Genomic DNA, 25,484 nt, shown 5'->3' with positions numbered 1-25,484 from the left:
AAGAAAATTGGTAAAAAATAACTCCAATGCAGAGGGCAAGCGCCACGACGCTGCTGTGGCACTTGGCCGCCTGGGCAGCCTGTGCCTACTTCCTGTGGCGCGCTGAGCAGCTCTTCGGCAGTCCCCACGCCAACACCCTCGCCTTTGGCGGCCGGTACGTGCCAACCTACCCCCCCCCTTGCTCTCTGTAGGGTCACCACCCACCCCGCGTTCCCTGTGTTGTGTGGGGTGTGCGCACGCACACGGGTGCACACACAGGTATGCCTTCCTGACGCAGCTGACGCACACGGCGCTGGCGGGCTACTTCACCTTCCTGGTCGTCTACGACCTCTACCACCTGATCGCCACTACTCCAACACCACCACCTTCATCATCAGCCAAGGCGCGAAAGAAGAACCCCGAGCCGACGTCGAGCTCGACGGCCAAGCGCCTGAATGCGCTCAATGACTACCTCTTCGTGCTCCTCTTCGTGTTCACGTCGCTCGTGGGGCTCATGTTCTGGGGCCTCTTCTTCTACGACCAGGAGCTCATCTTGCCGCGTAGCGTCCAGCACTACTACCCGCAGGACCTCAACTACTTCCAGCACGGCGCCGTGATGCTGCTCATGTGGCTCGAGGCCGTCGTGTGCCGCCGGGCGCACCGCAACCGCAGCGCCGCGGCCGAGCTGGCCCTGGTGCTGGCCTTCGGGCTGCTCTACCTGGTCTGGACCTTTGCGCTGGTGCGGCTCAACGGCGGCCAGTGGCCCTACGCCTTCCAGCGCGACATGGACCTGCGGGGCCACGCCGCGTTCAACCTGGTCGGTGCCGGCGTCATCGTAGTCGCCTTCGCCCTGGCTCGCGGCGTGCGCGCCCTTCTCAACCCGAACCCGCGCGCCACCGGCGCCGCACCTCACGTGGGCAAGAAGAGGGCGAACCCAAAGAAGAAGCAGACCTGAGTCTTCTTCTACTTCGGGAAAAAAAAAAAAAAGAGGTGCGCCGGGGCTTATGGGGCCAAGCGGGTGCATTCCTCTCTTCACTGAAGTGTGGGGGCACAACACTGCGGCCTCTTCCTGGGCTGTAGAGTCAATGGACGCGTCAACGAAGAAGGACCCACAACAGAACGCTGCGGCGGCCATTGCGTACCGCGAGGCATTGTCGTTGATCGCCGACGATGACAGCGGTCGCGGGACAGACGCACTCAACAAGGCGGCCGTGGAGCTCCTGTGCCAAGCGGTCCGGCTGGGCCACCACGACGCGCTCGAGCGCCTGGGCCTGATGCGCGACCAGCTGCGCCGGGCCGCCGAGCAGGGCCTCGCCGTCGCCCAGCTCGGTCTGGGCCACCTGTACGCGACAGGCCGTGGCGTGGAGGCCCAGAGCGAACAGGAGGCCGTGCGGTGGTGGCGCGCGGCCGCCGCCCAGGGCCTCGCCGCCGCGCAGACCCGCCTGGGCGCGTGCTACGCCGAGGGCCGAGGGGTGGAACGCGATGATGCCCAAGCCGCGGCCTGGTTGATCGAGGCGGCCAACCAGAGCGACGACGACGCGGTCGACAGAGTGATCCAGCTGTACCACGAGGGTCGGTGCAGATGGCCCTGGATGGAGGCCTGCAGCTTGTAGCGAGTGAGACTATGAACGAATACATAAAGCTGGAGTTGCTATTGGTGGTCCGCGTCGATGGTGGTGTGGTCGTCATCGACGATGCGGCGAATGGGGGTCCTGCGGCCGCGCCAGCCGAAGACGAATCGGTCCTCCTCCTCCTCCTCTTCGTCTCCCTCGATGCAGCCGCTCAGCTCCGAGGCCAAGGCGGAGCGCAGTAGACCCAGCCCGACCTACGACGATCGTTCATCAATCAGCCCTCCACCTCCAGACAGTGGGCAACACACAAAGTGGGCGTACCGGCGAAGGATGGTAGAGACGTCCGTTGTCCCTCATACACAGCTCTTTTGTAGCATTGCATCGCGTCACGTTCGGCGATCGGCGGGAGCTGAAGTGAGCGAGGCGCAGGCACACCAAGGGACAGGAGAGACGTGTGTTGTAAGAGAGTCACGCACCTGCGGGGTCGAAAGGGACGCTCAAGTCGTGCGCATAAAGCAATACGGATTCTCCTGGAGATCAGAAAAACAAAAGCAACGAGTGAGCGCGTGCGCGGTGTGTGGGTGTGTGGCGCGTGTTACGGAGCGTGTCGTGGTCACGGCGTGTCACCTGAGGGAAGCGTCTGCAGGCTGTGGAAGGCGATCGGCCGATCCGCTGCGCGCACGTAGTTGAGCTCCCGCCCGCAAGGCGACACGTACGGATAGACCGCCCCATGCCTGGCCACGTGCACCGACACACATATAAATATGTCTATTTTTTATATTCATTATAAATAGAATAAAGGAATTATTAAAATGGGTAATGAGTACCTTGCCCGGCCTGGGCTGGTCGGGGTGTTGAGCTGCAGCTGGCGCCAGAAGAAGTTGAGAAAGCGGCCGTCTCGCAGGAAGGCCGGGTCGTTCTGGCGCGGGAGGGTGGTGGCATCCTTGTCGATGCAGTACAGGTGCCCGCGTAGGTCGACCCAGTAGAAGTACTCACGAGGAGGGGCGGCTGCTGTGACCGCCACTCGGTCCGGAGCGGTTGTGGAAGAGCTCGACGGAGTGGTTGTGGCAGGCCCTGCCGCACCATGGTGGTGATGGTGGTGCACTCCACGAAGCCCCCTAGAGGCATGCACAGCGCCCCCTACCCACTGCGACCCAATGCCGCGAGGAGAGGGGCAGTGTCGCGCTACACGCATGGAAATAATAATAAAACACAACATCACCAAAAAAACAACGAAACGAAACTACGAAACAAAACGCGTTTCCAAATTACAAATAATATCTTTAAAAAGTGTTTATTGGCTCGCCACGAACTGTTTGGCGCTTGTGCGGCTGTTCTTCACCTCGCTGGCGATGCAGAAGGCCATGTCGAGGCTCTGCGTGTAGTTGAGGCGCGGGTCGCAGAAGCTCTGGTAGTTGGTGGACAGGTTGGTCGGGTTGAGTCCTGCAGAGCCACCCGTGCACTCGGTAACGTCGTCGCCTGCGGGATACGTGCGGCGTGTGCGTGTGCGGTGCGTGCGGCAATGGAGTGAGGTGCGATTTAAAGTGGAGTGGAAAGTGGCCGGGTACGGGTACCGGTGAGTTCGAGGTGAACGCCGCCCAATCGGCTGCCGTTCTCGGTGTGGATGCGGAAGACCTTGACCATCTCGCCCATCACCTTCTCGATGTTGCGGAACTTGATACCGTCGCTGGTGGACTCAGTGTTGCCATGACAAGGATCCGACACCCACAACTATCGCACCCAACACCCCACACACGACACACGCACACACACACACGCACACACACAACAACAATCTATGTTAGCGCTTGAGTCGCCCGATGATGATGACGATTGGGGCGCGCCGTACGACAGGGATGCCGGTGCTCTGGGCGGCCTTGATGTGGCCGGGCAGCTTTTGCTCCACGTTATCGATGCCGTACCTGGTAATCAGCGTGAGCTTGCCCGGTTCCTGCACCCAGCGAAGCGTTAGACGACACGACACACAACGCACGGCACGCACGACAACACGCGACACGCGACACAAGCGGGAAAGGCTTGCCTTGTTGGGGTTGAGGATCTGGATGAGCCTCACGAGCTCCTCGTCCGCGGTGGAAGGGCCGACCTTGACGCCGATCGGGTTGGCGATCCTAAGCCACAGAGAAGAGGAATGTTGAGAATGTGCGATTGTCATGCGTGTCGTGTCGTGTCGTTGGTCGTGTCGGTACCCGCGGAAGTATTCGATGTGGGCGCCGTCGATTTGGCGCGTTCTGTCGCCGATCCACAGGAAGTGGGCGCCCAGGTTGTAGTGCGAGTCCTTCACCAGCTTGGTCAGCGCGGCCTCGTAGTCCAGGATCAGGCCCTCGTGCGACGAGAACAGGTACACCCCGCGGAGCGACTCGCTGTCGGCGTGGATCGCCTGATAAAAGTCTGGACCAGGTAACACCAGGGCATCAGCTCACGTTTCTTCGTCGTGTGTCGTGTCGCGTGCGCGTGCGCGTGTGCGGCGTGTCGTGTGTGCGGCGTGTGCGTGCGGTTTGTGCGTACTCAGGCCGTCGAGGATCTTTTCGACGACGCCCTTGTACTTCTCCTTGGTCTCCGGTCGGAGGACATTGTCGAGATTCCACTCGGGCGCCGAGTGCAGATCCGACACGCCGCCCGTGATCTGCGCACAGAAAACCGAGTGTTCATCGTTCGAGCCCCCATTTTGAGCGCAGGTGGAACGCTGGCAGCCGTACCATCGCGCGCAGGTAGTTCGCAGTCGCCACCGAGTGGAAATACGCTTGCACCAATCTGATGACACGACACGCACACGACACACACGACACACACGACACACACGACACACACGACACACACGACACACACGACACACACGACACACACGACACAGGGTGAGGATTGGATGGGTTTCGGGTGAGGCGAGGACGGCACGGACGCACCGGTCGGGGTCGGGCTTGCGCTCGCTGATGTCGAAGCCGTTGATGCTGTCGCCCTTGTAGGAGGCCACCCGCTGCCCGTCGGGCGTCGTCTCCCAGTTGGACGTGCGCGGCTTGGCAAACTGACCGGCCATGCGTGCGATTCTGTGTCGTGTGTGTGCGGTGCGTGCGGTGCGTGCGGTGAGAAGGAAGGAAGGCGATCACTCAAGAAGACGAAGACGAAGAAGAAGAAGTACCGCACGACGGGCACGCGCGACTCCCAGATAATGATGAGCGACATCTGCAGGAGGATCTTGAACTTCTTTTCGATCGTCTCCTGGCAGCACTCGTCGAACCTCTCCGCGCAATCTCCTCCCTGCCCGCAAAATAAATTGAATTATTATATTTTAATTATTATATTTTAATTCAAAAACAAAAACAAATAAAATCAAAATCTAAAAAGATAAATGGAAAATGAAATTGGCGAGAGATGATGGGTACCTGAAGGAGGAACATCTTGCCCTCACAGGCTTGTGCGAGATAGGTTTTCAATTTCTCGATCTCCATCTGATGGACGATCGGAGGCAGCTTCTGCACCTTGGCCAGCGCCTTGGCGAGGGCCTCGTTGTCCTCATATTCGGGCTGCTGCTTGATGGGCAGCGCCTTCCAGCTCTCCGGCGTCCACGTCTGTCCCTCCTTTGCCTCCATCTATGCTATCTTTTAGTTCTGTGTGGTGGTCCCCTTCTTTTCCTCCCTTCGCTTCTCTCTCTCTCTGACGCTCCTCCGATCTCTGCGCAGCAAACGACACAAAGATTGACTAGCGCTTCGGCCGCTTTTCTTTTTTTACCGGAGGCGAAACGTCGAATCCCAATTTTCGCACCGCTCAGCCCCGCAAAGTCGCCCCGCCCCGAGCTGGGAGACTCGAGGGGCGACTGGCGGGCGAGCAGTGGTCCCAGGGGCGAATCGGTGCACTCCGCCTGCGTTCGCTGAAATCCGATGAGAGGAGTTACGGAAAGTCAAGTCGAAAAAGTAACGCCGTTAGCTTCGAACAGACGCCAACAACACGACATGGTCTGCAACATGATGGTAAACACTGCCTTGGTGGCGGTGGTTCTGGATCACGTTTGCGGTGTTAATTACAACGGGGAAGAGGTATGGCGGAGATGAATGTGGCTGAGCTGGGGATGAAGAAGACGAAGAGGACAGACGAGGAAGGCGGAATGGGAGGTGGCTGGCACGCGCGCACATACATACTAGTGCTTGGCGAGGATGGGGATCCTTTCGTCCTCGCGCTCGTCGTAGTGGTCGCCCTCGTCCTCCGAATCGGTAAAGTCGTCTTCGTGCACATCCTTCGACGTGTCGAAGAACCCAAAATTGCCCACTATCATCCCCGCTAACGCTTGTGTCGCTGTTATTCACACGACGCGACACGCACGACAAGACACACGACACGACACACGGTGAGCCTAGGCGTAGTAGCAGCAGCAGCAGCAACGTGAGGCGTGCGTACCTGGATGGTCTATATTTTCTAGATAGACCTTTATGGAGGTGGTCAGCGGCACGGAGAGGATGGCGCCCACGATGCCCCACACGGAGGCCCAGAAGAGCAGACAGATGATGACGGTGATGGGCGGCACCTCCATGTGGTCACCCAGGATCTGGGGCTCGATCACCTGACCGACGACGAACTGCAAAATAATAAATCATGAACACACCGTCAGTACAACGGGCAACACAACACACACGACACACGACACACGACACACGACACACGACACACAGACTGCCGCACGTGCAGGTAAGGGACGGGCGTACGTGGAGAGCGCAGAGGCAGAAACCGACGGCGAAGAACTTCCACACGGCAAAGTGCGGGTTGAGGATGACGAAGGGGAGCGGGAGGATGGTGGCCACGAAGGAACCCACGTTGGGGATAAAGTTGAGGACGAACGTGATGAGGCCGAAGAAGAGGACCAGATCGATATTGAACACGAACAGAATCACCGCCGTGCCCGCTCCCACGATCAGCGACACGATGCCGTGGATCTGGTGTGTGACGTGTGTGTGTCGTGTGTGAGCGTGGTACATGATACGACTAGGAGGCGGGGAGGGCATGTACGATGATGTAGGAACGGATCTGAACGTCGATCATGTCCTCGAGCTTGGACTTCTTCTGGTCGAGCGAGAGTTCGATGTCGAGCAGCATGTAGACAACGATGAGCAGGACGAGGATGATTTGGGGGATGAGATCGAACAGGCTTTGCAGGATCTCGAGAGCAAGCTCGCCCACGTTGATGTGGGGCAGGAGCTCGTAGATCTCCTCGCGCGTGTAGCCGAACTTCTCGGCGAACTGGAAGATGCCGCGGAAGGCGTGATTGAACTCTTCCACGTAGGTGTGGGCATCGCTGACGATGGACTCGATGGTGAAGCCGATGATGAGGATCAAAATGGCGAGGAAGAGGAAGATGACGAGAAGGCACACCAGGACGGCAGCCCAGCGCGGAATGCCGGTCTCTTGGCCATCGCGGCCACGTCGCACCGAGAGCGCTTTGATGAGAGGCGCGAAGATGAAGACGAGGAAGCGCGAGAACACGAGGGGCACGAGAATGAAGGAGAGCTCGATGAGCATCACCCCGAGAGCGTAAATGCCGATCATGAGGAGGGAAATGGTCGTGATGGCCTCGCGCATCTTCGCCCGCCGCTCTGCCGCGCGATAAGCTCTTCCCACAGCACGCTGTCGCCGTCGCTCCTCCCTCTCTTCGGCAGTCATCTGCGATAGATCGACCACTTCAGGCTCATCCCAGGCCCTAAAGCTCTTTGATTTGTTCTTCTCAATCGAGGCTTCAATTAGCTCCCTAATCGATGGTCCTTTGTTGGCTGGAATGCCGCCCGTTGGCATTGCCCCTGCCATGATGGTTCGATTATCTTCGGATGATTTTTTGCCAAAAGTGCTGTCGTGGCGGAGGAAACCAGAATTGGCCTGCCTCGTGATGGGGGGAGAGGAAGAGCTGAAGGGAGGAGGAGTGAAGAAGAAGATGAAAAGGTCCGAGCGCTGGAACACGCTTTGGCGCCAGACCGAAGTGACCCTCGGAAGGCTTCTGTGTTGCTGTGCAGAAGTCAAACCACACGGCCTTTTTCATTTACATTTCACTTGCATTTCTTCTTCTTCTCTCTGCTTTTCTTGTTTCCATTCCCCTCTCACTCTGAGTGCGCTATGGTGTGGCGCTTGAGCTTTGGCTTCAGCCCGGTCAGCAGTGTTGTCTTAGCCTCCATCCACTGGCCCAAGCTCATCAAAACAGTCATGGTTTGTGTGATATGGACTGCTCTCCTTCCATCTCGGCCTCACTGGTGTAATTCAAACAGCATGTCTTCTCCAGTGTAATGCAGGTGTTGGTGGCCTTCTTCTTTTCCTTCATGTTGCTGAACTGGACTGGAGGGTGAACGCAACTGTGGTGCGCCACAAAGTGACGTTCCTGTGTGCAAAACACACCGCACCTTTTTCCGCCACTACTTTTCGCTTTGTGTTTGCCGTAAGTTGCGCAAATTTTGAGCTTTTTCTTTTCGAAAGCAAAGAAGATCGCTGCCGGCAGATTTTAGGCACATTATCTTGTAATCTACACACAATCATGGCAAAGCATCATCCTGATCTCATCTTCTGCCGAAAGCAACCCGGAATCGCGATTGGGCGCCTGTGCGAGAAATGCGATGGTAAATGCGTAATCTGCGACAGCTACGTGCGACCATGCACGCTCGTGCGAGTTTGTGATGAATGTAACTACGGATCGTTCCAAGGACGCTGCGTAATCTGCGGTGCCCCTGGCATTTCTGATGCGTACTACTGCAAAGAGTGCACGATCCTCGAGAAAGATGTGCGCCCCCCCCCCAAACAAAATCTTGCTCGGCCTTCAGGGGTCTGATTGGTCTGATCTTCGTTTTTGACGCTGTGCAGAGGGAAGGGTGTCCGAAGATTGTGAACCTGGGCAGCTCCAAGACAGATCTGTTCTACGAGCGAAAGAAGTACGGCTTCAAGAAGCGCTGAGCGTCGCTCGAGTAACGGAACACAACCGAAGAAGGCCACAACGTACGCTTCAGCTTCTCCGATGCGATGTTGTCTTCCTTCCTGCTCTCTCAAGGCCGCACACGTTCACTATCAGAATAAAGACGGGCGACCGCTCCGCATGTGTAACTGCGTGTGGTGTTGGGTGGGAGCTGCGTGTGTTGTGTGCGTGTGCGTGTGTTGTGCTGTGTACGATACGACTGAGAACGCGGCAGGGTTGGGGTGGTTCATCTATTCACAAAGGCATCCGCCCCTCTTCCTCTTCCTCCTCTTTTTCGTCGTTCGTCTTCTTCTTCTTCACGCCTCCCGTTCGCCTTTACTTGCCGCCCTCGTCCTTCTTCTCGTCCTTCTTCTCCTGCTCCTGCTGGGCCTTCATCGAGGCGAGGATCTCCTGGATCTGGGGATCCGCGAGGTCCACGCCGGGCAGGGACCCGAGCACGTCGTTGAGGAACTGCGGGTCGGTCACCTCGCCGCCCGCCGGCGCCGCACCAGCGGGCGCCGCAGCGGGCGCGGGAGTGGTGGTCGTGGTCTCCGGCTTGGCGGCGGCCGGCTTCTCGGCCTCGGCCGCGGGAGCCTGGGAGTAGAAAGAACGAACGCCAGTCAGTCTCCCACACGGAGAACGAAAAGCGAAATGTTGGGGGGCGCACGGGGGTGGACTGGGAGGCCATGGAGAGGGCGATGGCCTCGGCGAGCATGGCCTCTTCATCGTCGTCGACGCCGCCGGCGTCGGTCATGACGGCCTCCTGCGTGGGCGCTGCGCCTTCGGCACCCTCGCCGCCGTCCTTCTGCTCTCGCTCGCGGCGACGCTTCTCCTCCTCCAACGAAGCGCGAATGGCCTGCGCAAGAGAGAGACGACGATGACGGTGAGGGGAAACCATCAGTTTTCGGTCGCCCAACAATGACCGCACGACGCGACGGAGGTACGCACCATGGCAAGTTCGGGGTCCTCGTTAGGGTCAATGCCGAAGAAGTCCTCACCACCCTCGCCGCCGGCAGCTCCGCCCTCGGCGCCAGCGGGCGCGGGCGCTCTGCCGGAGAGCGGCGAGGCACGAATGGCCTCGGTGAGGGTGCGGGTGCCGGGCTCGACCACGACGAGGTTGCTGTTGTCGTTGCTGTTGACCGCCTTCACGAAGGCCTCCAGCTTCTCTCGGTTCTCCTCGACCTCGCCGAAGCTGATGACGTCGACGGCGACGTTGTTCTTCTTGAGGGCCTGGCCCAGCTTGGTGAGCGCGGCGGTGTCGGCCTGGGCAGGGCTGCCGATGAAGAGAATCATCCTCTGGTGCTGGTTCTTGTTCTGCCTGTGCTTCAGCGCCAACTGTGTGCATGGCCCAGAGTGTGAATACAGGGCGGCAATCATGCAGCGCAGCTGAACGACTGAGGGCGAGAATATATATAACCTAAGAGGGAAAGATGGGAGGGGGTACCTGTGCTACTTGCACGCTAGTCATGAGGTCAATCTTGCCTTGAACCTGCACTGAGTGCAGGGCGGTCAGGACCTTGCCGATGTCAGGGCCAGGGGTCACCAAGACCTCGGGTCTGTGAAGTGGCAGATTCGATTATGAGCCTTGGCTGCCGAGCGATCGCAGTGCCACATGGCGATGGATGGATAAGTACGTACCCCTTAGCCATTTTGAGCACGCCCACGGTGTTTTCTGGATTGGATTGAAACTTCCATCCCATCACGACGTTCACCGCGTCGATCTGTGCCTCCATCCGCGAGGGGAAGTAGTCTCCATTCCTCATCCATTCAGAGTTGTCCAAGCTGCACCCAGACCAAACAAAATCAATTTACACTCCATCAAGCTGGTACGCAGAGATCCTGGCGCACCACAGAAAGCCAGGCGTACCAAATGATCGTCGATTCCAAAACCATTGTGTATATCTCTCTCTCGACGCTCAAGCTTTATGTCTTTTGAATCAATCCCTGCTGCTGGCTTGTTTCGCCACCACACTGCCTGCTGGCGTTTTTATGGCTGACGTGGATATTCTTTTCCAGATGATTTCTTAGCTGACGTGGCACGACGTGGCATTCAGAAGAAAAGAAGAAACAAAACAAAAGACTTTTTGTCAACCGCGGCGGAGGTGGTCAGGAAGAAGAAGAACGTGAGATAAAGAGAAGAGGAGGCGAACATACATCGCGATTATTACCAACAGAACTCGGGATGCAATTGGCAGGAGTCACAGGGGAGGGCGTGAAGATTTACAACGTCTCCGCCGGTAAATCCCTTCCGGAATGGCTGGCAGAAAAGAAGAAGGCTGCTCTTCGGTATGGCCTCCCCTTCATTTCGTCAAATCTTCCCATTTTTTGAGATTAAATGTTTGGCTTGATGCTTCGATCGGGTTGCGATTTTGTGGCAATCGAGATTGCCGTGTGGTTTGATTCGAGCGATTCTGCATTCAATCGCTGGCTTGCTGATTATTGCATGGCTTGGCTTTGCAGATACGATGGCGACTATAGGCGACGGCTGGAGCTCATCCAGGACACAAAGTTCCCCGTGGCCTGCCAGCGCGTGAAGACGTCGCGCGATGGCCGGTTCTTGTTCGCCACCGGCACCTACCCGCCGCAGATCAAGGTGTACGAGCTGTCGCAGCTCTCCATGAAGTTCGAACGCCACCTCGACGCACAGATTGTCCAGTTCCAGGCATGTGTCATCCACTCCTTTCCTTCTTTTCCAATGCCACACGCACCACCGCACACGCACACCCCACACGTAGCACACCACACGCAACGCTGATGATTGTTTGTTTTGTCTTTGCTTGCTTGCAGGCGCTGGGCGACGACTTTGACAAACTCGTGTTCCTGCGGGCGGATCGATCGATTGAGTTCCACGCGCGCTACGGTCGCTACTTTGTCACCCGAATCCCCAAGTTCGGGCGCGACATGGCCTACCACTTTCCCTCGTGCGACCTGCTCGCCGTGGGCTCCTCGCGCGAAATCTACAGACTCAACCTCGAGCAGGTGCCCCTCCCTTTCTTTCCCATTCTTCCTGGCTCGCCACTCAAATGACGCTCCGCACGCGCACAACCGCACACGCACCACCGCACACGCACGCGCACGCGCAGGGCCGCTTTCTCTCGCCGATGGTCGCGCAATCGTCGTCACTGAACGTGGTGGGCGTGTCGCCCCTGCACGGCCTCCTGGGCGTCGGCGGTGTGGAGGTACGGCCGAAGAAGCGCGACCACACTCCTCTTTTGGTTGGCTTCGAACCAACGTGGAGCCATTTTCATTGACTTGGTGATGCGTGGCCCGCGCCATGTCCAGGGCCTGGTGGAGTTTTTCGATCCGAGACAGAAGCAGGCCGCCGGCAAGGTGAGTACCGCGGCGGGCCTGATGGACGCAAACGCAGAGACCGCCGGCGCGGGCGAGCGCGGGTCGGAAGTGACCGCCCTCCGCTACAACGACGACGATCCGCTTCAGCTGGTAATCCCCCTCCCCTCTCCCCGCGTGTCGTGTGTGTCGTGGCGTTGGGAGTCATTGTGGGTCTAAGGCACGCGTGGAATGTTTCCCAGGCGGTCGGCACCGGGTCGGGCCATGTGATGCTCTACGACCTCCGGTCCTCGCGACCGATGATGGTGAAGGACCACATGTACCGGGTGCCCATCATGGACATCAAGTACCACCGCTCGCCGCTCTCCTCGTCGCCGCTGATCCTCTCCACCGACCAGAAGATTCTCAAGATCTGGCACCCCGACACGGGCAGGAATTTCGCCAACATCGAACCCGGTATGCGCGCACACACATTCCTCACGTAGATAGGGACCACTTGTGCTGACGTCAGCGCCACCATTACGCCGCGCAGGGTCGGAGTTGAACGACGCGTGCGTGATCAAGGGCACCGGGTTGATCTTCTTGGCCGGCGAGCAGAGCAAGATCAGCTCCTACTTCATCCCGTCGCTGGGACCGGCGCCGCAGTGGTGCTCCTTCCTGGACAACCTCACCGAGGAGCTCGAGGAGGACTCGACGCCCATGATCTACGACGACTACAAGTTCATCACCATGGCCGACATCCAGCAGCTCGGCGCCACCAACCTCATCGGCACAAGCTACCTCCGTGCCTACATGCACGGTTTCTTCATCGGTGCGTGCGACACACACGACACACACGACACACACACGGCACACCGGTGGAATCTGACTTCGAGTGTGTTGTACAGATCTGCGGCTGTACAACAAGATGAAGGCCGCCGCGGATCCGTTCGCCTACGACCGATACCGCAAGGAGCGCGTTACCGCTCTGCGCGAGGAGGCCGCCTCCAGCCGCATCCGCGCGACCAAGAAGAAGGTGGTCAAGCGCTCCGACCTCCAGCCGGCGCTCGAGGCCGCCGCCGCCGACTCGCGATTCGGCGACCTGCTCACCGACCCCGCCTTCTCCATCGACACACGCTCCGAGACCTTCAAGCGCCTCAACCCTATGGGCGTTCGCACCACACCCAAGGTAACGCATGCCCAACACACCACCCACACGACACACGCACACGGAGAACACGTGCACATGACACGACGTGCGACTTCTACTCACGCGGTGACCACTTTTCTTTAATAGACTGCGGAGGCGGCGTTCGACCACTTCGAGAAGGTGCAGCTGGAGGGAGAGGAGGCGGAGGAAGAGGAAGGGGAGGAGGAGGAGGAGGCCGTGGCTTTGCCCTCGAAGAAGACGAAGGGGCAGAAGAAGACCAAGGGTGGACCTGCCCTCTACGAGCTTTCGGGCGACAAGGAGGCCGCCATTTCGATTACCGCCACCGCCTCATCAGGTTCGCCGCGCACGCACTTCTTCTGCGCGCCAAGGCCCTCGCTTGCTAACCTATGACACACACACACACACACACACAGGCAAGCGAAAGAGGGAGAAGCAGTCGCTGGAGGAGCGACTCAAGAGCGTGCCCACGACGACCGACGGCCTGAGGAGGCACACCGACGGCGCGATGCAACTGACCTTCGTGCCCAAGACCTCCTCGAAGAAGCACAAGGTTACCTTCCATCCATCATCACCATCTCGCGACGCACCGTCTCGCGTGTGCCTGTGCTGACGTGTCGCATGTCGTCGTGTGTCGTGTCATGCGCTGCAGGGAGGGCCCAACAAGAGACCAGAGGCTGGCGGCCCGAGCCAGGACGGACGTCAGCGGAGGAGTGCGGGCAGGCTGGGCAAATAAATAATATCAGAGAGCTTTTTCGTCGACAGAAATAGTTTGGAAAATGAATAATAATTAATTTTTTTGCGCATTCGGATTGCTCAATTGACGAAGATGGAGATCGAGGGCCAGCGTTCCGCGAAGAGGAAGAGGGTGGAGGAGAACGTGGAGGAGGAACACACTGCAGCTGCTACAGATGAGACACAAAAAGCACAAAATGGCGAAGCCACATCGAATGAACCACTGCTGCTCGATGTGCTGCCCTACGTTGATCCTTACAGCGAAGAGGAAAAGCAGGCGGCACTTCGATTGATCCAAGAGGAGATGGCAACCTTCCAGCCCCCGGACTACCTCGCAACTACCCTCCCGCCCCCGCCTCTCCCCTCATTCCTCGGCGGCACCGAGGCCCTCTTTCAGGCCGAGATGGAGCGCGTTGGCGCCGGCAAGCCGCCCGTTGGTGGCTTTGATGCTACACGGTACCCATTTCATAATTGGACCCAAAGATCTTTTTGCTTTTTAATTATGCCTGGCGCATCTTGATCCCCCCGCTCGCAACATGACGATTGCTCTTTTCCATCTTTTTTAACGTGTTGCAACAAACTAATGATTGTTTGGTGATCGCGATCGATGGAAGGTATGCGCTGCGGCGTCCACAGGGAGCGGAGGAGAAGGACCCTGAGGCCTGGGACAAAGCCATAGACCAGGCCCAGATGGTGCTGCAGCATCAGCACGCGCGACTGGCCAACCTTCGTCTGCTCGAACAATTCGGTCCCGGCGCCTGGCTCACCAACAACCAGCGCCTCCAGTCCGTTCAGAAACAGTTAATACCTCTCTTTCTCTGTGTGCTATGTTGTTGTTGTTGTGCCCCTCTCAGTGAACCCATGAATGCCCGTGTGGCCAGCCGTAACACTGACGGACACCATGGTGTGGCTTATGATGATGACGACGATGATGATCATTATCATTATAATAGGTTGGATGACGAGCTTCGCGCGGTGCGGGCTCAGATCGAGGAGCTCAACCGGAAGAGGCTCGAGGAGCAGCAGACTGCCGGTGTCAGACTCTATCGTTCTCAGGTCCGTTCCTGGCACTATCGTCGCCTTGATCGTGACCTTCCCTGTTGGCCCGGGGGACCTCACACATCGCACACATTGCACACAGACCGAGTGGGCGGAGCTGGTGCAGAAGAACATGCAGCTCGGTGCCGCTTGCCTTCAGCTCGAGCACAGCTTGCCATCCCGACCCACGTACGTGCCGGGGCTCTTCTTTCCCTTTCCCTTTCTCCATTCCCCCGCTCCGCCCAAACGATGGTGGTAGAGCACGTCCGTTGAAAGCTCACGTCACGATGGTGGCTCTCGGGCGGTGTGTGTGTGTGTGTGTGTGTGTGGCACAGACCAACGGACGAGGACGGAGGTGCCATGTGAGTCGTGAGTGTGGGAAGCTTCCCACACGTTCGTTTGTAATGCCCGTCACTGCCCCCTCTTTCCTCTATCTCTTGTCTTTTGCCAGTCAATCGAACCGACCGCAACCAGGGTCCTCCGAGGAAGCAGCTTTTCGCCCCCCCCCCCATTGCAGCCGCAGCACACGCACACATGACCGCACACATCACACACGAGCGTTTATTGTCGACTTGGGCGCACGTTTTATTTTTTGGTAATTTACGGCGGAGCGCAAGTGGGGCCGAGAAACCGAACGTTGCGCGATCTGATCTGATTGAAGGCAAAAAACAAAACCAAAACCAGGTGAGAATGCAACACGGCGGTGCCCATATGGCTCCTCATGGCGGGGGCGCGGGTGGAGGCCCGCCTCAGGAGCCCGTGGCAATGCGAGACGAATGGGAGCGGCTGCGACGCCTCGGCCGAACGCGATCACATTCCTATCCCGACCGGCCATCTGGCACCGCCTCTACATCTGCGCCATCTCCTGCAGGCTCTCCCTCGCCTGCTAGCCCCGCGGCATCAAATGCCGGCCCGGCCCACATGCTGGCACACAATTCGGGGTTTTCGGGGGCGGGGCCGATTCTGGCGGGATGGAGGTAGAGGGCAACAATTCGATCCCCGCATCGCATCGCGGTCATGCCGTCCACTCGCCCCAGCTTCAACAACACCATCAACATCAACAGCAACCCCAGCAGCAGCAGCAGCAATCTCCACAGTACTTGCAACCGACGAGTAGCGGCGGCGGAAGCTGGCGCGAGGCCTCGCCCTCCGCCGCAGCCCTGGCCGACCTCGACGGCCAGGGTCCGGGCCGACGACTGGTGCGCGGCCGAAGGCGGGCCGGCAGCGAAGCGTCGGCCTTCCCCCCAGTGCCCGTGGCAGCCGCTGGTACCCATCCCTCCCAGGCCGGCGCGGCCATGGCGTCGTCCTCCTCCACCTCCACCTCGATGTCTTCCCTCAGCGACAGCGGCGAGCAGCGAGCTCAGCGATCGTCGCTGTCGACGCCGCCTCTGCACTACCACCACCAGCAGCGCACGTCGTCGATGGCCCAGCAGCAGCACCACCACACCCACTCGTCGCCGCTCGCGCAGCACCAGCTGACGTCGGCCCAGTACCACGACGAGCTCGAGCGCCTCCACTCGCCGCTACTCGGCGACGCGCCCCAGCAGCACCCCGGCGGGCTCCAGCTGCCGCTCGGCATTCCCGCGCCGCTTTCACAGCAGCAGCAGCAGCAGCAGCAGATGATGCACCACCACCACCATCAGCAGCAGACGCAGCAACAGCAGCACTATGGCCAAGCGCAGCGCCAGAACAGCGGAATCGTTCCTCAACAGCACCACCACCATCACCAACAGCAGCAGCAACAACACTATGGGGCGCAGCAGCAGCTGCAGGCCGTGAAGCAGCCACCGTTCGGTGAGCAGGACATGGACGAGGACCAGCTCGGCGGCGAGAAGGAGGAGAACGTCAAGCGCGAGGGCGGACTGCGCGAGCCCACCGGCACCACGTGCCCCGAGTTCAGCTTCAACCTGCAGGGCCTCTACCCCGCCGAGCTGCGCGAGGACGGCGTGCGATTCTCGGTCATGTACCAGGTACGCTTTGCTGCTGCTGCTGCTGCCATCGCGCGTGCTTCTCTAAACGCAGAGCGTTGTGTGTGTGTGTGTGTGTGTCGTGTGTGTCGTGCGTGGGTGTTGTGCGCTTTGTTGGTCAGGTGCACTATGTGCGTATTTTCGAGGAGGCCGACGCGGTGCGGCTGGATGGCGTGCGCGAGGCGGTGACGAGCTTTTGGCCCAAGACGCGTCGCTTCTTCAGCCTCTTCCAGTCGCCCATCATCGTGCACCAAATCGTCAACATCGACTACATGCTCTACGACGTACGCACTTGTTTTTATTCTTTTATTTTATTTATAATTTTATTTCTTTTTCCCTGATTGTTGGTTTTATTTAAAATGTTTTTTTCCACATATCGCAGGCACTGGTCAACATGCTCGTTCCGGATCCCTTCCGATGCGTGGCACCCGAAGTGTCGTCTGCGATCATCGTACGTTTGCCCTCCCTCCCTCCAGCGAAGCGAATTTTTACACACAGTCCGCGGTCGGACTTAGCAACACACCAAGGCTGACTCGTCTTCCTTTCGCGCCGTCAGGAATTGTCGCGACAGTTCCCCGCTTGGCTTCACAACGCCATTCAGTTCGCCATACCACTGGCCCTCACCGGTACCGTCGTGTGTCGTTGGTGGTGTCGTGTCGTGTCGTGTGCCGTGCGGTTTCTGACCTTGACATTGAATCTCTCTCTCGTGTTGCTGCAGACGCCAAGATCAGGGCGGTGAAATACTTTTGTAAGACGCTGCACAAGCGCGCGATGATAAGCAACCTCGGTGGCCGCTTGACCAACCATCTCAACGGCCTCCACCTGACGCCCGAGAAGCGTCAGCGATGGAGCTCTCAGCTCCAACAGCAACAGCAACACGTGCGCTCCCCTCGCCAGCCTCCACCTAACGACTTTTGTTGTTTGTGAATTTTGAATTTCTTATTCGTTGTTCATTTAATTATTTTAGTTTAATTTTTGATATATTTATATTGATTTTTGGGCCTTATTTTGTGCAGGGCACTCACGAGGATAGTGCCGACATGTCCTCCCTCTCGCGTCGACGCATGCTCCAAGATTGGTTCGCCGAAACACACCACGACACACGACACACGACACACGACACACGACACACGACACACGACACACGACACACGACACACACCATACGACAAACACGACACGCTTCACCGCACACACACAAACACACCGCGCGACACACGACGCCTCTGTGTCTGACCTCTGGCTGTCCCGTGGACAGGATGGGTCTTGATTTCGCGTTCATCGCGGCGCAGACGTCGCTCTTCGATACGCCCGACCGACCCTACTCGGTTCCCCTGCCCTCCACCCTGCTGCAGGACATCACGCAACTGCTGGCCCACGAGGCCGGCGTCGAGCAGTGGTCCGAGTGGTTGGTATGATGCGCTCCTCCGCTCCGTGTGTGTCGTGTGGTTGGGCATGTGTCGTTGTGTGTCGTCGTGTGTGTGTCTCACAACCGATTCGTGGTCGCGACGCGCAGCACGGGTCGATCTTGGCCAACCACATCTTTGCGGGCGAGCGCAAGGAGAGCAGCGCCAAGGCGCAGGGCGACCTCATCCACGATTTTGTCCTCAAGTGGTCCTTCTTCAGCGCCAACGTCCAGCAGGAGCTCACCTCCATGCGGGCCGAAACCCTCAAGTACTCCCGCCCCAACCCCCCCCCCCTTTTCCATCACCCCCTTCACGCCATGGACCCACTAACCGCACACGCACGCACCGCACACGCACGCACGCACCGCACGCATTGCACATATGCGCACGGCAGGATGTTCCGATTGCTGTTCGAGTGGGTGGAGGCGGTGCTCAACCACCACATGGAGCTGTCGTGGAAGAACCGCGGGCCGGCGGACGCCATGTCGGCCATGAGCCACCAGGCGATGGCCCCCTCCGGCGGGCCTCCGCAGTCGGTCGTCGGCAGCCCCTCGCTCATGCGACGACGCCCCTCGCCGCCGGACATGACCGGCGCCAGCGGCAGCGCCGACCACTTTCACACCGTCGGCGCGGCGCCGCCCGCCGCGCAGCACCCCTACGGCGCATCGCCGTTCTCGTCGCCCGCGGCCTCGCCCGTCATGTCGTCGATGCCGGGGTCGCCCCTCCAGTCGCGAACCGCGGCCGGCGGCCCCGCCGGGGTGGTGGCTGGCGGTGGCGGCGTCAGTGGCGCTGAGTCACCCCAGGCCATGCAGAGCCGGCTCTACATGCAATCGCTGCACAACCAGCAGCAGAAGCAGAACGCGGCGCTGGCCGCCCAGCAGCAGCAGTCGGTCGCCTACCAGCAGATGGGATTCCCCGTCGGGCCGCAGCAGGGCGCCCAGCCGGGCTTTTGGGTTCGTCTCGCTCGCCCTCTGCCTCGCCCTCTATCGCTCTGTGGCTGACACGATACGACCAACGATACGACCAACGACACGACCAACGACACGACACGACACGACACGACACACAACGACACGACCAACGACACACATGCACGCACACTAGCCACAGCAGGGCTTTGCGCCGATGGCCGGGCCGGGCGGGGGGTATTACGTGCCCGCCAACGCGGCGCCCCAGTATGGCTATCTCCCCAAGGAGAGCACCCAGGCCCTGAAGCAGCAGGTAACCCCCCCCCAACGCGCCCCCTCCCTCCAGCGCGTCACTTGCTCAACGTCGCGTCTTGTGTCGTGCGTGTCGCGTTGTGTGTCGCGTGTCGCGTGTCGCGTGTCGTGTGTTGCGATATAAGGTGGATTTCTTGAGCCACAAGATGTCGGAGGGAAGGGCGCCTCATACGCGCGCCCACCGCAAGCACTCGAATTCGTTCAACGCGGGGTCGCCGCCGGCCGGCGTGTCGTTCACGGTGACCCCACCCACCACGCCGCCGGCGCCGGGCCAGGGCCAGGGCCAGCAGGTGTCGGCCGCCCAGCCCTCGCGCGTCGGGTCGCACCCCATCCAACCCACCCAGCAGCAACAGCAGCAGATGCCCATGGCCGCCGTGCCCTATCCCCTCAAGGTACGTTCGCCCCAGCCGCCACCCATTGCGCACAACGTTGAGCTGAGACACGACACGCGCGACACGACACGACGCGACGTGACGCGACGAACACATGAATTGCAGGCGATCCAAACCCGGCCTCGGTCACTATCGCAGCCGGTGGGCCTGGCCCAGCCGGTGATGATGATGAACGGGCAGCCAGGCGGCGGCGTAATGCACCCGCCATCGATGGTGGCGACCACCCCGCAGCGGCCGGCCACGTTCGAAGACGCCAGCGGTGGCGGCGGCGGCGGCGGCGTCGGCGCCAGCGTGCCCGCGTCGGGCTATCGACCTCTCATCCCTTCGCCCCTCGCGCAGCACTCCCTCTCCCCGCGCTCTCCGCAGGGCCAGCAGCCCAACACCCTCCCTCGTCAGCAGCCGCAGTCGCAGCCGCAACAGCAACACGGCGGCCAGGCACGCGTTGACACATTATTGTTTTGTTTGCGGCAGCCGCTCAAGAGCTCACGCGCAAACCGCACACGCACACGCACCACCGCACACAGCAGGGCGCACACATGCGCTCGAGCGGGGATTCGATGGACTATGCGGGTATGGATGGCAGCGGAGGCGGAGGCGAGGCGAGCTACGCGGCGATGATGGCCGCCACCGCTGGCGGCGGCTCCTCCACCATGGGCGGGCAACAGGGCAGCAACGCTTCACCACAGCAGATTCGTCGCACCCTCAGCAAGTGAGTGCTGTGTGTGTGCATTGGTGTGCTGTGTGTTGTCCACACGTTTTTGCCGCAAGTATACATATTGTACCAAAGCATTGTTGGGTTGTGGCCACTTTGGTGGTTGGGCTGATTGTGACTGTAACAACTCAACCAACAACATGGTGTCTGCAGGCCAAAAAAATAAATAAAATTGGCCAACCACAGCCGGAAAAATAGGGGTTCGTGAATTCTGAATTTTAGTGAGAGATGAGGATCACGGTGGTGGTCACCGACAGAGGCAGGAAGGACCCGGGTAGCTCAATTGGCAGAGTGCCGCATCACATCTAATCGCGGAGGTTGGGAGTTCGACTCTCCTCCTGGCCCGTCTGTTTTGTTGCTTCCTTTCTTTCCCTTCCTCCGACCGACACACTTGCTGAAAAGGTGGAATCTTTATTGTTGTGGCTTGTTGGCTGTGCGTGTCACCTGCCTTCGGTGCAGAAGCTGGCTCGCAGCGGGCGGTGGTGCTGTGGTGGTGGTTGGCACGTACGCTTAGTTGTTCTACACACGCCACACGCCACACGCCACACGCCACACGCCACACGCCACACGCCACACGCCACACGCCACACGCCACACGCCACACGCCACACGCCACACGCCACACGCCACACGCCACACGCCACACGCCACACGCCACACGCCACACGCCACACGCCACACATGGCGCGTTTTTACCCTTGCCATGGTTTGCCACCTGGCCGGGTACGCCTCAGACATCCACTTTCTGGTTTATTCATTTGGATGTTGAGCTCACTAGTCAGATTACAATTGGTTTGATGAGGGCAGCCTGCTTGCGCGACTTCTGGTGGTGGAGCAGCACTTCAGCAAAGGCAGTAAGGTCCAGCACCATCACTCCATCCCTGAGCGCCTGGCCCTCTGCCGAGGTGCCGCCCATCACGTAGAGTTGAGTGCCCACTAGCGTCGCGGTGTGTCCCGTTCGGGCGAGGGGCGCCTCTCCCAAGCACCTGGTCTGGTACCATGACATCGTCTCTGTGGCCCGCACACACCGCACTCAGCACACTCAGCCCATCGCACGCACCGCGCACCGCACAAGGAGTCGTACCGAGGTTGAGTAGGTTGAGGTGGTTGCTGGCCGTGGTCGCCCGCTCGCGCGAGCCGCCAAACACAAAGAGCCAGTGGCCCACCTTGGTGGTCGAGTAGCCATAGCCAGGGAGACCATGCGCTGAGGCCTGGGCCAGGGCTTCTGTTGGGCCTCCTCCGCACAGAATGATGTTGTGGCCCGCCGTGGTCACGGAGAGGTAGCCGCCACCAGACACCGACTCAGGCAGCGACACCTTCTGCCATGTAAGGGTCTGTTGCACGGTAGCAACGTACTGATATCAGAACTGATTGGCTTGACCCACATAAACATGCTCTACGTTTCGGCCTAAACCTACCTGGGTGTCGAGAACGTAGGTGTCCCTGCGTGGTGGCGGCACGCCATTGGCACCGCCAGATATGAATCGCGTTGCCACGTCGAGCCCTAGCCCTGGAGTGGTGTCGCGCGCTGGGCTCACCGTGCTCTCCTTAGGGGGCACATCGCCCAGCTGCACCTCCCGCGTCCACACCAGTCTTCCTGCAATTAAATGATCAGTTGACGATAAATCAAATACAGTTTTGATGGAGCCTAAGAGATGGTACGGGGGAGGCGCACGGGTGTCTAGGACGTGAAGGCTGCTGAAATGAGTGGGTCTGGCATTGCCAGCCAATCCGAACACGAACAGTCGGTGGCCGACGGCGCAGCAGGTGTGGTGTTCTTCTTCGGCGCCAGCGAGCGGCGACGGTCCAGTCGTCTGGGGCCGATGCCACAGGCCCGTGCGAGTGTTGAACGCCAGAAGCCTGTCGGCCGTCTCGGCACCCAGCAATACGTAGATCACGTGGCCCACGGCCGTGGCCGAGTGTCTAGTGGAGCGCCAGTTTAAGACTTTGGTTGCACTGTAACATCGCAAGCTAAAGCCAGTTCAACGCGTACCGAATAAGAGTCTGGGGAGTATCGACCAACGGGAGCCGTTCATCAGGCGGGGTGAGCTCGGCGGCATAGGGAGCCAAAGCCCTGGTCCACTCCAGTCCGCCTGATTCTCCGCCTGTTGAGGCAACGCCGATTGGTCCGCGGTTGAAAGACTTAGGAAGAAGGGGGGGGGCAGTACTGAGTATGCGGTAGCCCTGAGTTCGGTCCAGGAAGCAGTGCTCGAGAAAGAAGTCCTTCCAGCAGCACTTACGAGCGTAATCGCCCGGATGCTCCCTCCGCACTGAAGAACTGTCCCACGTCCAGCCCCAGAACCACCGCTCGTACACCTCCCGCCACAGCCCATCCTGCATTCCACGCGTTACACAGTTATCATTTCTGGTAAGCCAACATAGAGCCTTGATTCCTCCTTCATGCTACCCACCTCGTCCGCCAACTCACGCCATCGACGACACATCGTGGCAGCCGTCATCAGCTCGATAGGCCCAAGGTACTCGAATAGGCGACGAACCTGAACCTCCCAATCACTTGTGAGCACCAATCCCACAACCATCTCATTGTTCGGCTGACAGAGGGCGTCCATACCAGGGCTTGGGGCAAGGTGGAGTAGTCCTTGAGGGCGGTCGAGCCCAGCCAGCGGACGCTGAACTCGACCGACTTCATCCGCTGGTGCTTGTGGGCCTGGAAGATCATCTCGGTCACCTGCCAGTCACGCACGTCGTTCCACGTTCGCTCCCTTGACTTGCGCAGCTTGTCGTGGTGGTTGACCTGGGAATGATGATGATGACGTCAGCACATGGGGAAAGGTGTAGAAGTGGTCACGCACCCGCACAATAGCGGACTTCGCAAGATCGCCCGGTAGACGGTCATCGCTGGTGTTGCGCGGCATGACTCGGGCGGTAGCGCCGTCGGCCTGCTGCCAGCGCTCGGCCTTGGTCTTGTCGACCAGGGCGCCACGGGTGTCCACAATGCAGCTGCCGCCCATCACGGGCATGCCGAGCCTCGGGCTGCCCACACGCGGGCTCGACTTGCGCGGGCTGGTGCTGGCGCCGCGGTCGTCCGGGGTGGTGCGCAGGTGGCCCGGCTTGAAGATGGCCGGCAGGTGTGGCGGCACCACAGCCTGCCCAGGCCTCGCCTGCTCCACTTCTTGTTTGTCTTCGACTGCGACTGGGCTGTCAGCGACAGCGGCTGGCGAGCCTGTGATGCTCGGGGTCTCGGCTGATAGGGCTAGTGGCCGAGGGGGAGTCGAATCGCCCGCTGCGGGTGCGGGGGCGGACAGCCCTGCGGTGGTGATCTTGGTCGGCGAGTCCTTACGGCCGGACCACGGGGTGACCAAGCTGGGCGGAGCTGAGGGTGAGCGGTCCCGCGGGATGGTCTCCTCGGTCAACGCCCGTTCAGCCTCGGATCGGCGGTGGTCGCCCGGCCTCGTCCTGGCGTTGCCGATGGCCTTGGACTCGGGCGAAGACCGCTCCCCGACCGCCTCCCCGACCGCCCTCTTGGGCGAGCACTCCGTGGTCTCGGCCTTCCACCCCGAGCTCTCGGCTTGGGCGTCAGCTGCCGGCGATGCTGTGCAGGCCGCAGGGGAAAGGGTGCCGTCGGCCCCGACGCTGAACTCAGAGGGCTTCGATGTAACGGCTGGGAGTAGCGATAAGCAGTCAATATTGGCGGGAAGCCTCGGGACGTGGAGGTCCCTCTTCTCTCGGAATGCCTTGCCGCCAGATGGTAGGTCGATCCGCCTGCAGGAGGCCGACGACGTGCTGGCGGCCAGCAGCTTTCTCTGTTGGCGCCGCTCCTTCTTCAGTTTGGCTTCGGCTTCTTTCTCGTCATCTTGCACCTTCTTCTTCTCCTCTCGATCCCCGTCGTAATCCTTCCTCGTCTCCTTGTCCGTCGTCTTGGGGCGGTCGACATCTTGCCGGAAGCCTCCGCTCGTGTGCTGCCGCTTCTGCTTGGCCTCTCTCATCTCCGTAATCTCCTCTGGCCTTTTCATGGACTTTACGCTCTCGCTCTTGGCGATCCTCTTCGGGTCCTTCCTGTCAAGAGCGACTGCGGCCTCGCCTGAAGCGAGCGCCGCGCTGGCTCGGAGCTTGATCTCCGACTTGCAGCGCTGGCTGAGGCTCTTCGCTTGCGACTTGGCAGCCTCCTCGTCTTGGCCGACCGAATGGTCGTCCTCGTCCGGGTGGTGTTGGCCGTCGTGGTCCTTGTCGACATTCTTGGCATGCCGACGCTCGGCCGACCTGGACCTGCTGCCCGCGGGGGCATCCTTGACCTTGGTCTTGGGGCGGCTTTGGCGAGCGGACTTGGCCGAGCGGCTGAAGCGGTTTTTGTTCCCCATAGCGCGGTCTTCGCCGTAGACCCCCTCTGTCATGATCATGTCGTTTAGTTCGAGTCGAGTCGAAGGAAGGCCAGCGTGGTGCTCGTCGTGTTCCTTCTTGTGCCTCTGTTTCGTGCGATCCTTCTCTTTCTTCTCCTTCTCTTTGCTCTGCTTTCTCTTCTTCTCCTTGTCCACGGTCTGCACGTCGTGATGAGCCTCCGCACTGCCTGTAACGGTCGTGTTGATCCCTACTTGTGGGTTGTCGCCCACCATGTCGCCCTGTGCCGCTATCTCATAGACGAACAACGGCCGGTCGGCAGACATGGTCGCCCCACGGTTACGATGCCGGGGAGGGGTGCCCGCCTGGTCGTTATGGTACTCCAAGCTGGTCTTGGAAAGGACTGTTCGGGTGGTTATTGATGAGACGCTCATGGAGATCGGGTGTGCCGAAGTAGCGGGAGTAGTTGGAGTAGAAGAAGGAGTAGAAGAAGCCTTGGTATCGGCCAGCAGTCGCTTGTCCCCGTCGAGCCCCAGAGAGTCGGCCATGCTGGACCTCTTGTCCTCCCGTGGTTTGTGACGTCGAGTCGAGGACGAGCGTGCCCCCGCGAGAGCATGGGCTTTTCTCTCTCCTGTACCTGCCTTTCTTTCGCTCCTCCTCTTGCTGTCGGCCATTGTCGAGTACTCAAAAGCCTCTGCCAAGGCAATCAAGTGAGCCTTCTTTTTCTTTTGTTTTCTTGTTTTCACGGCACCGTTCGGCAAGCTTGCCTTATTTGCGTCAGAAAGAAAAGAAAAGGAAAACG

General features: G+C 59.8%; 9 protein-coding genes and 1 pseudogene across 9 annotated transcripts; 6 read left to right on the top strand and 4 right to left on the bottom strand.

Moving 5' to 3' along the window:
- Positions 1-26: 26 nt before the first annotated feature.
- Positions 27-934, top strand: ACA1_376290 (uncharacterized protein; the record flags this gene model as incomplete). The annotated part of the gene is made up of 2 exons (XM_004353644.1): positions 27-154; positions 259-934. 2 exons carry the CDS (start codon positions 27-29, stop codon positions 932-934), a joined length of 804 nt encoding a protein of 267 aa, XP_004353696.1.
- Positions 935-1,064: 130 nt separating this feature from the next.
- Positions 1,065-1,592, top strand: ACA1_376280 (annotated as a pseudogene).
- A 344-nt stretch (positions 1,593-1,936) lies between these two features.
- Positions 1,937-5,155, bottom strand: ACA1_376270 (Phospho2-dehydro-3-deoxyheptonate aldolase; the record flags this gene model as incomplete). Its single annotated transcript, XM_004353643.1, is given in 15 exon segments — positions 1,937-1,959; positions 2,027-2,080; positions 2,178-2,284; positions 2,378-2,558; positions 2,569-2,624; positions 2,864-2,993; positions 3,125-3,281; positions 3,400-3,501; positions 3,568-3,679; positions 3,758-3,931; positions 4,115-4,194; positions 4,268-4,322; positions 4,472-4,612; positions 4,705-4,823; positions 4,949-5,155. 15 exon segments carry the CDS (start codon positions 5,153-5,155, stop codon positions 1,937-1,939), a joined length of 1,698 nt encoding a protein of 565 aa, XP_004353695.1.
- A 545-nt stretch (positions 5,156-5,700) lies between these two features.
- ACA1_376260 (uncharacterized protein) lies at positions 5,701-7,133 on the bottom strand (the record flags this gene model as incomplete). The annotated part of the gene is made up of 4 exons (XM_004353642.1): positions 5,701-5,855; positions 5,958-6,120; positions 6,263-6,490; positions 6,564-7,133. 4 exons carry the CDS (start codon positions 7,131-7,133, stop codon positions 5,701-5,703), a joined length of 1,116 nt encoding a protein of 371 aa, XP_004353694.1.
- A 937-nt stretch (positions 7,134-8,070) lies between these two features.
- ACA1_376250 (PHD finger protein) lies at positions 8,071-8,483 on the top strand (the record flags this gene model as incomplete). The annotated part of the gene is made up of 2 exons (XM_004353641.1): positions 8,071-8,313; positions 8,394-8,483. The coding sequence occupies 2 exons, from the start codon at positions 8,071-8,073 to the stop codon at positions 8,481-8,483; spliced, it is 333 nt and encodes a 110-aa protein (XP_004353693.1).
- A 334-nt stretch (positions 8,484-8,817) lies between these two features.
- ACA1_376240 (ubiquitin interaction motif domain containing protein) lies at positions 8,818-10,214 on the bottom strand (the record flags this gene model as incomplete). Its single annotated transcript, XM_004353640.1, has 5 exons — positions 8,818-9,075; positions 9,149-9,337; positions 9,430-9,816; positions 9,926-10,037; positions 10,120-10,214. 5 exons carry the CDS (start codon positions 10,212-10,214, stop codon positions 8,818-8,820), a joined length of 1,041 nt encoding a protein of 346 aa, XP_004353692.1.
- Positions 10,215-10,663: 449 nt separating this feature from the next.
- On the top strand, positions 10,664-13,652 carry ACA1_376230 (Hypothetical protein; the record flags this gene model as incomplete). Its single annotated transcript, XM_004353639.1, has 11 exons — positions 10,664-10,767; positions 10,942-11,131; positions 11,269-11,460; positions 11,565-11,660; positions 11,764-11,922; positions 12,012-12,225; positions 12,302-12,580; positions 12,657-12,919; positions 13,046-13,253; positions 13,333-13,469; positions 13,569-13,652. 11 exons carry the CDS (start codon positions 10,664-10,666, stop codon positions 13,650-13,652), a joined length of 1,926 nt encoding a protein of 641 aa, XP_004353691.1.
- A 93-nt stretch (positions 13,653-13,745) lies between these two features.
- On the top strand, positions 13,746-15,055 carry ACA1_376220 (breast carcinoma amplified sequence 2 (bcas2) protein; the record flags this gene model as incomplete). The annotated part of the gene is made up of 5 exons (XM_004353638.1): positions 13,746-14,107; positions 14,266-14,436; positions 14,605-14,707; positions 14,793-14,878; positions 15,025-15,055. 5 exons carry the CDS (start codon positions 13,746-13,748, stop codon positions 15,053-15,055), a joined length of 753 nt encoding a protein of 250 aa, XP_004353690.1.
- Positions 15,056-15,660: 605 nt separating this feature from the next.
- On the top strand, positions 15,661-20,387 carry ACA1_376210 (uncharacterized protein; the record flags this gene model as incomplete). Its single annotated transcript, XM_004353637.1, has 13 exons — positions 15,661-16,659; positions 16,779-16,940; positions 17,039-17,107; positions 17,213-17,282; positions 17,375-17,535; positions 17,673-17,734; positions 17,915-18,068; positions 18,173-18,330; positions 18,457-19,015; positions 19,176-19,283; positions 19,408-19,674; positions 19,813-20,115; positions 20,199-20,387. The coding sequence occupies 13 exons, from the start codon at positions 15,661-15,663 to the stop codon at positions 20,385-20,387; spliced, it is 3,261 nt and encodes a 1,086-aa protein (XP_004353689.1).
- A 777-nt stretch (positions 20,388-21,164) lies between these two features.
- On the bottom strand, positions 21,165-25,230 carry ACA1_376200 (kelch repeat protein; the record flags this gene model as incomplete). Its single annotated transcript, XM_004353636.1, has 8 exons — positions 21,165-21,397; positions 21,471-21,720; positions 21,805-21,983; positions 22,062-22,342; positions 22,380-22,491; positions 22,555-22,720; positions 22,959-23,141; positions 23,200-25,230. The coding sequence occupies 8 exons, from the start codon at positions 25,228-25,230 to the stop codon at positions 21,165-21,167; spliced, it is 3,435 nt and encodes a 1,144-aa protein (XP_004353688.1).
- Positions 25,231-25,484: the final 254 nt, after the last annotated feature.

This window comes from Acanthamoeba castellanii (assembly GCF_000313135.1).
Source record: "Acanthamoeba castellanii str. Neff unplaced genomic scaffold scf7180000084685, whole genome shotgun sequence".
NCBI classification, from domain to species: domain Eukaryota; phylum Discosea; order Longamoebia; family Acanthamoebidae; genus Acanthamoeba; species Acanthamoeba castellanii.
This window is presented reverse-complemented; position numbering and strand designations above follow the sequence as displayed.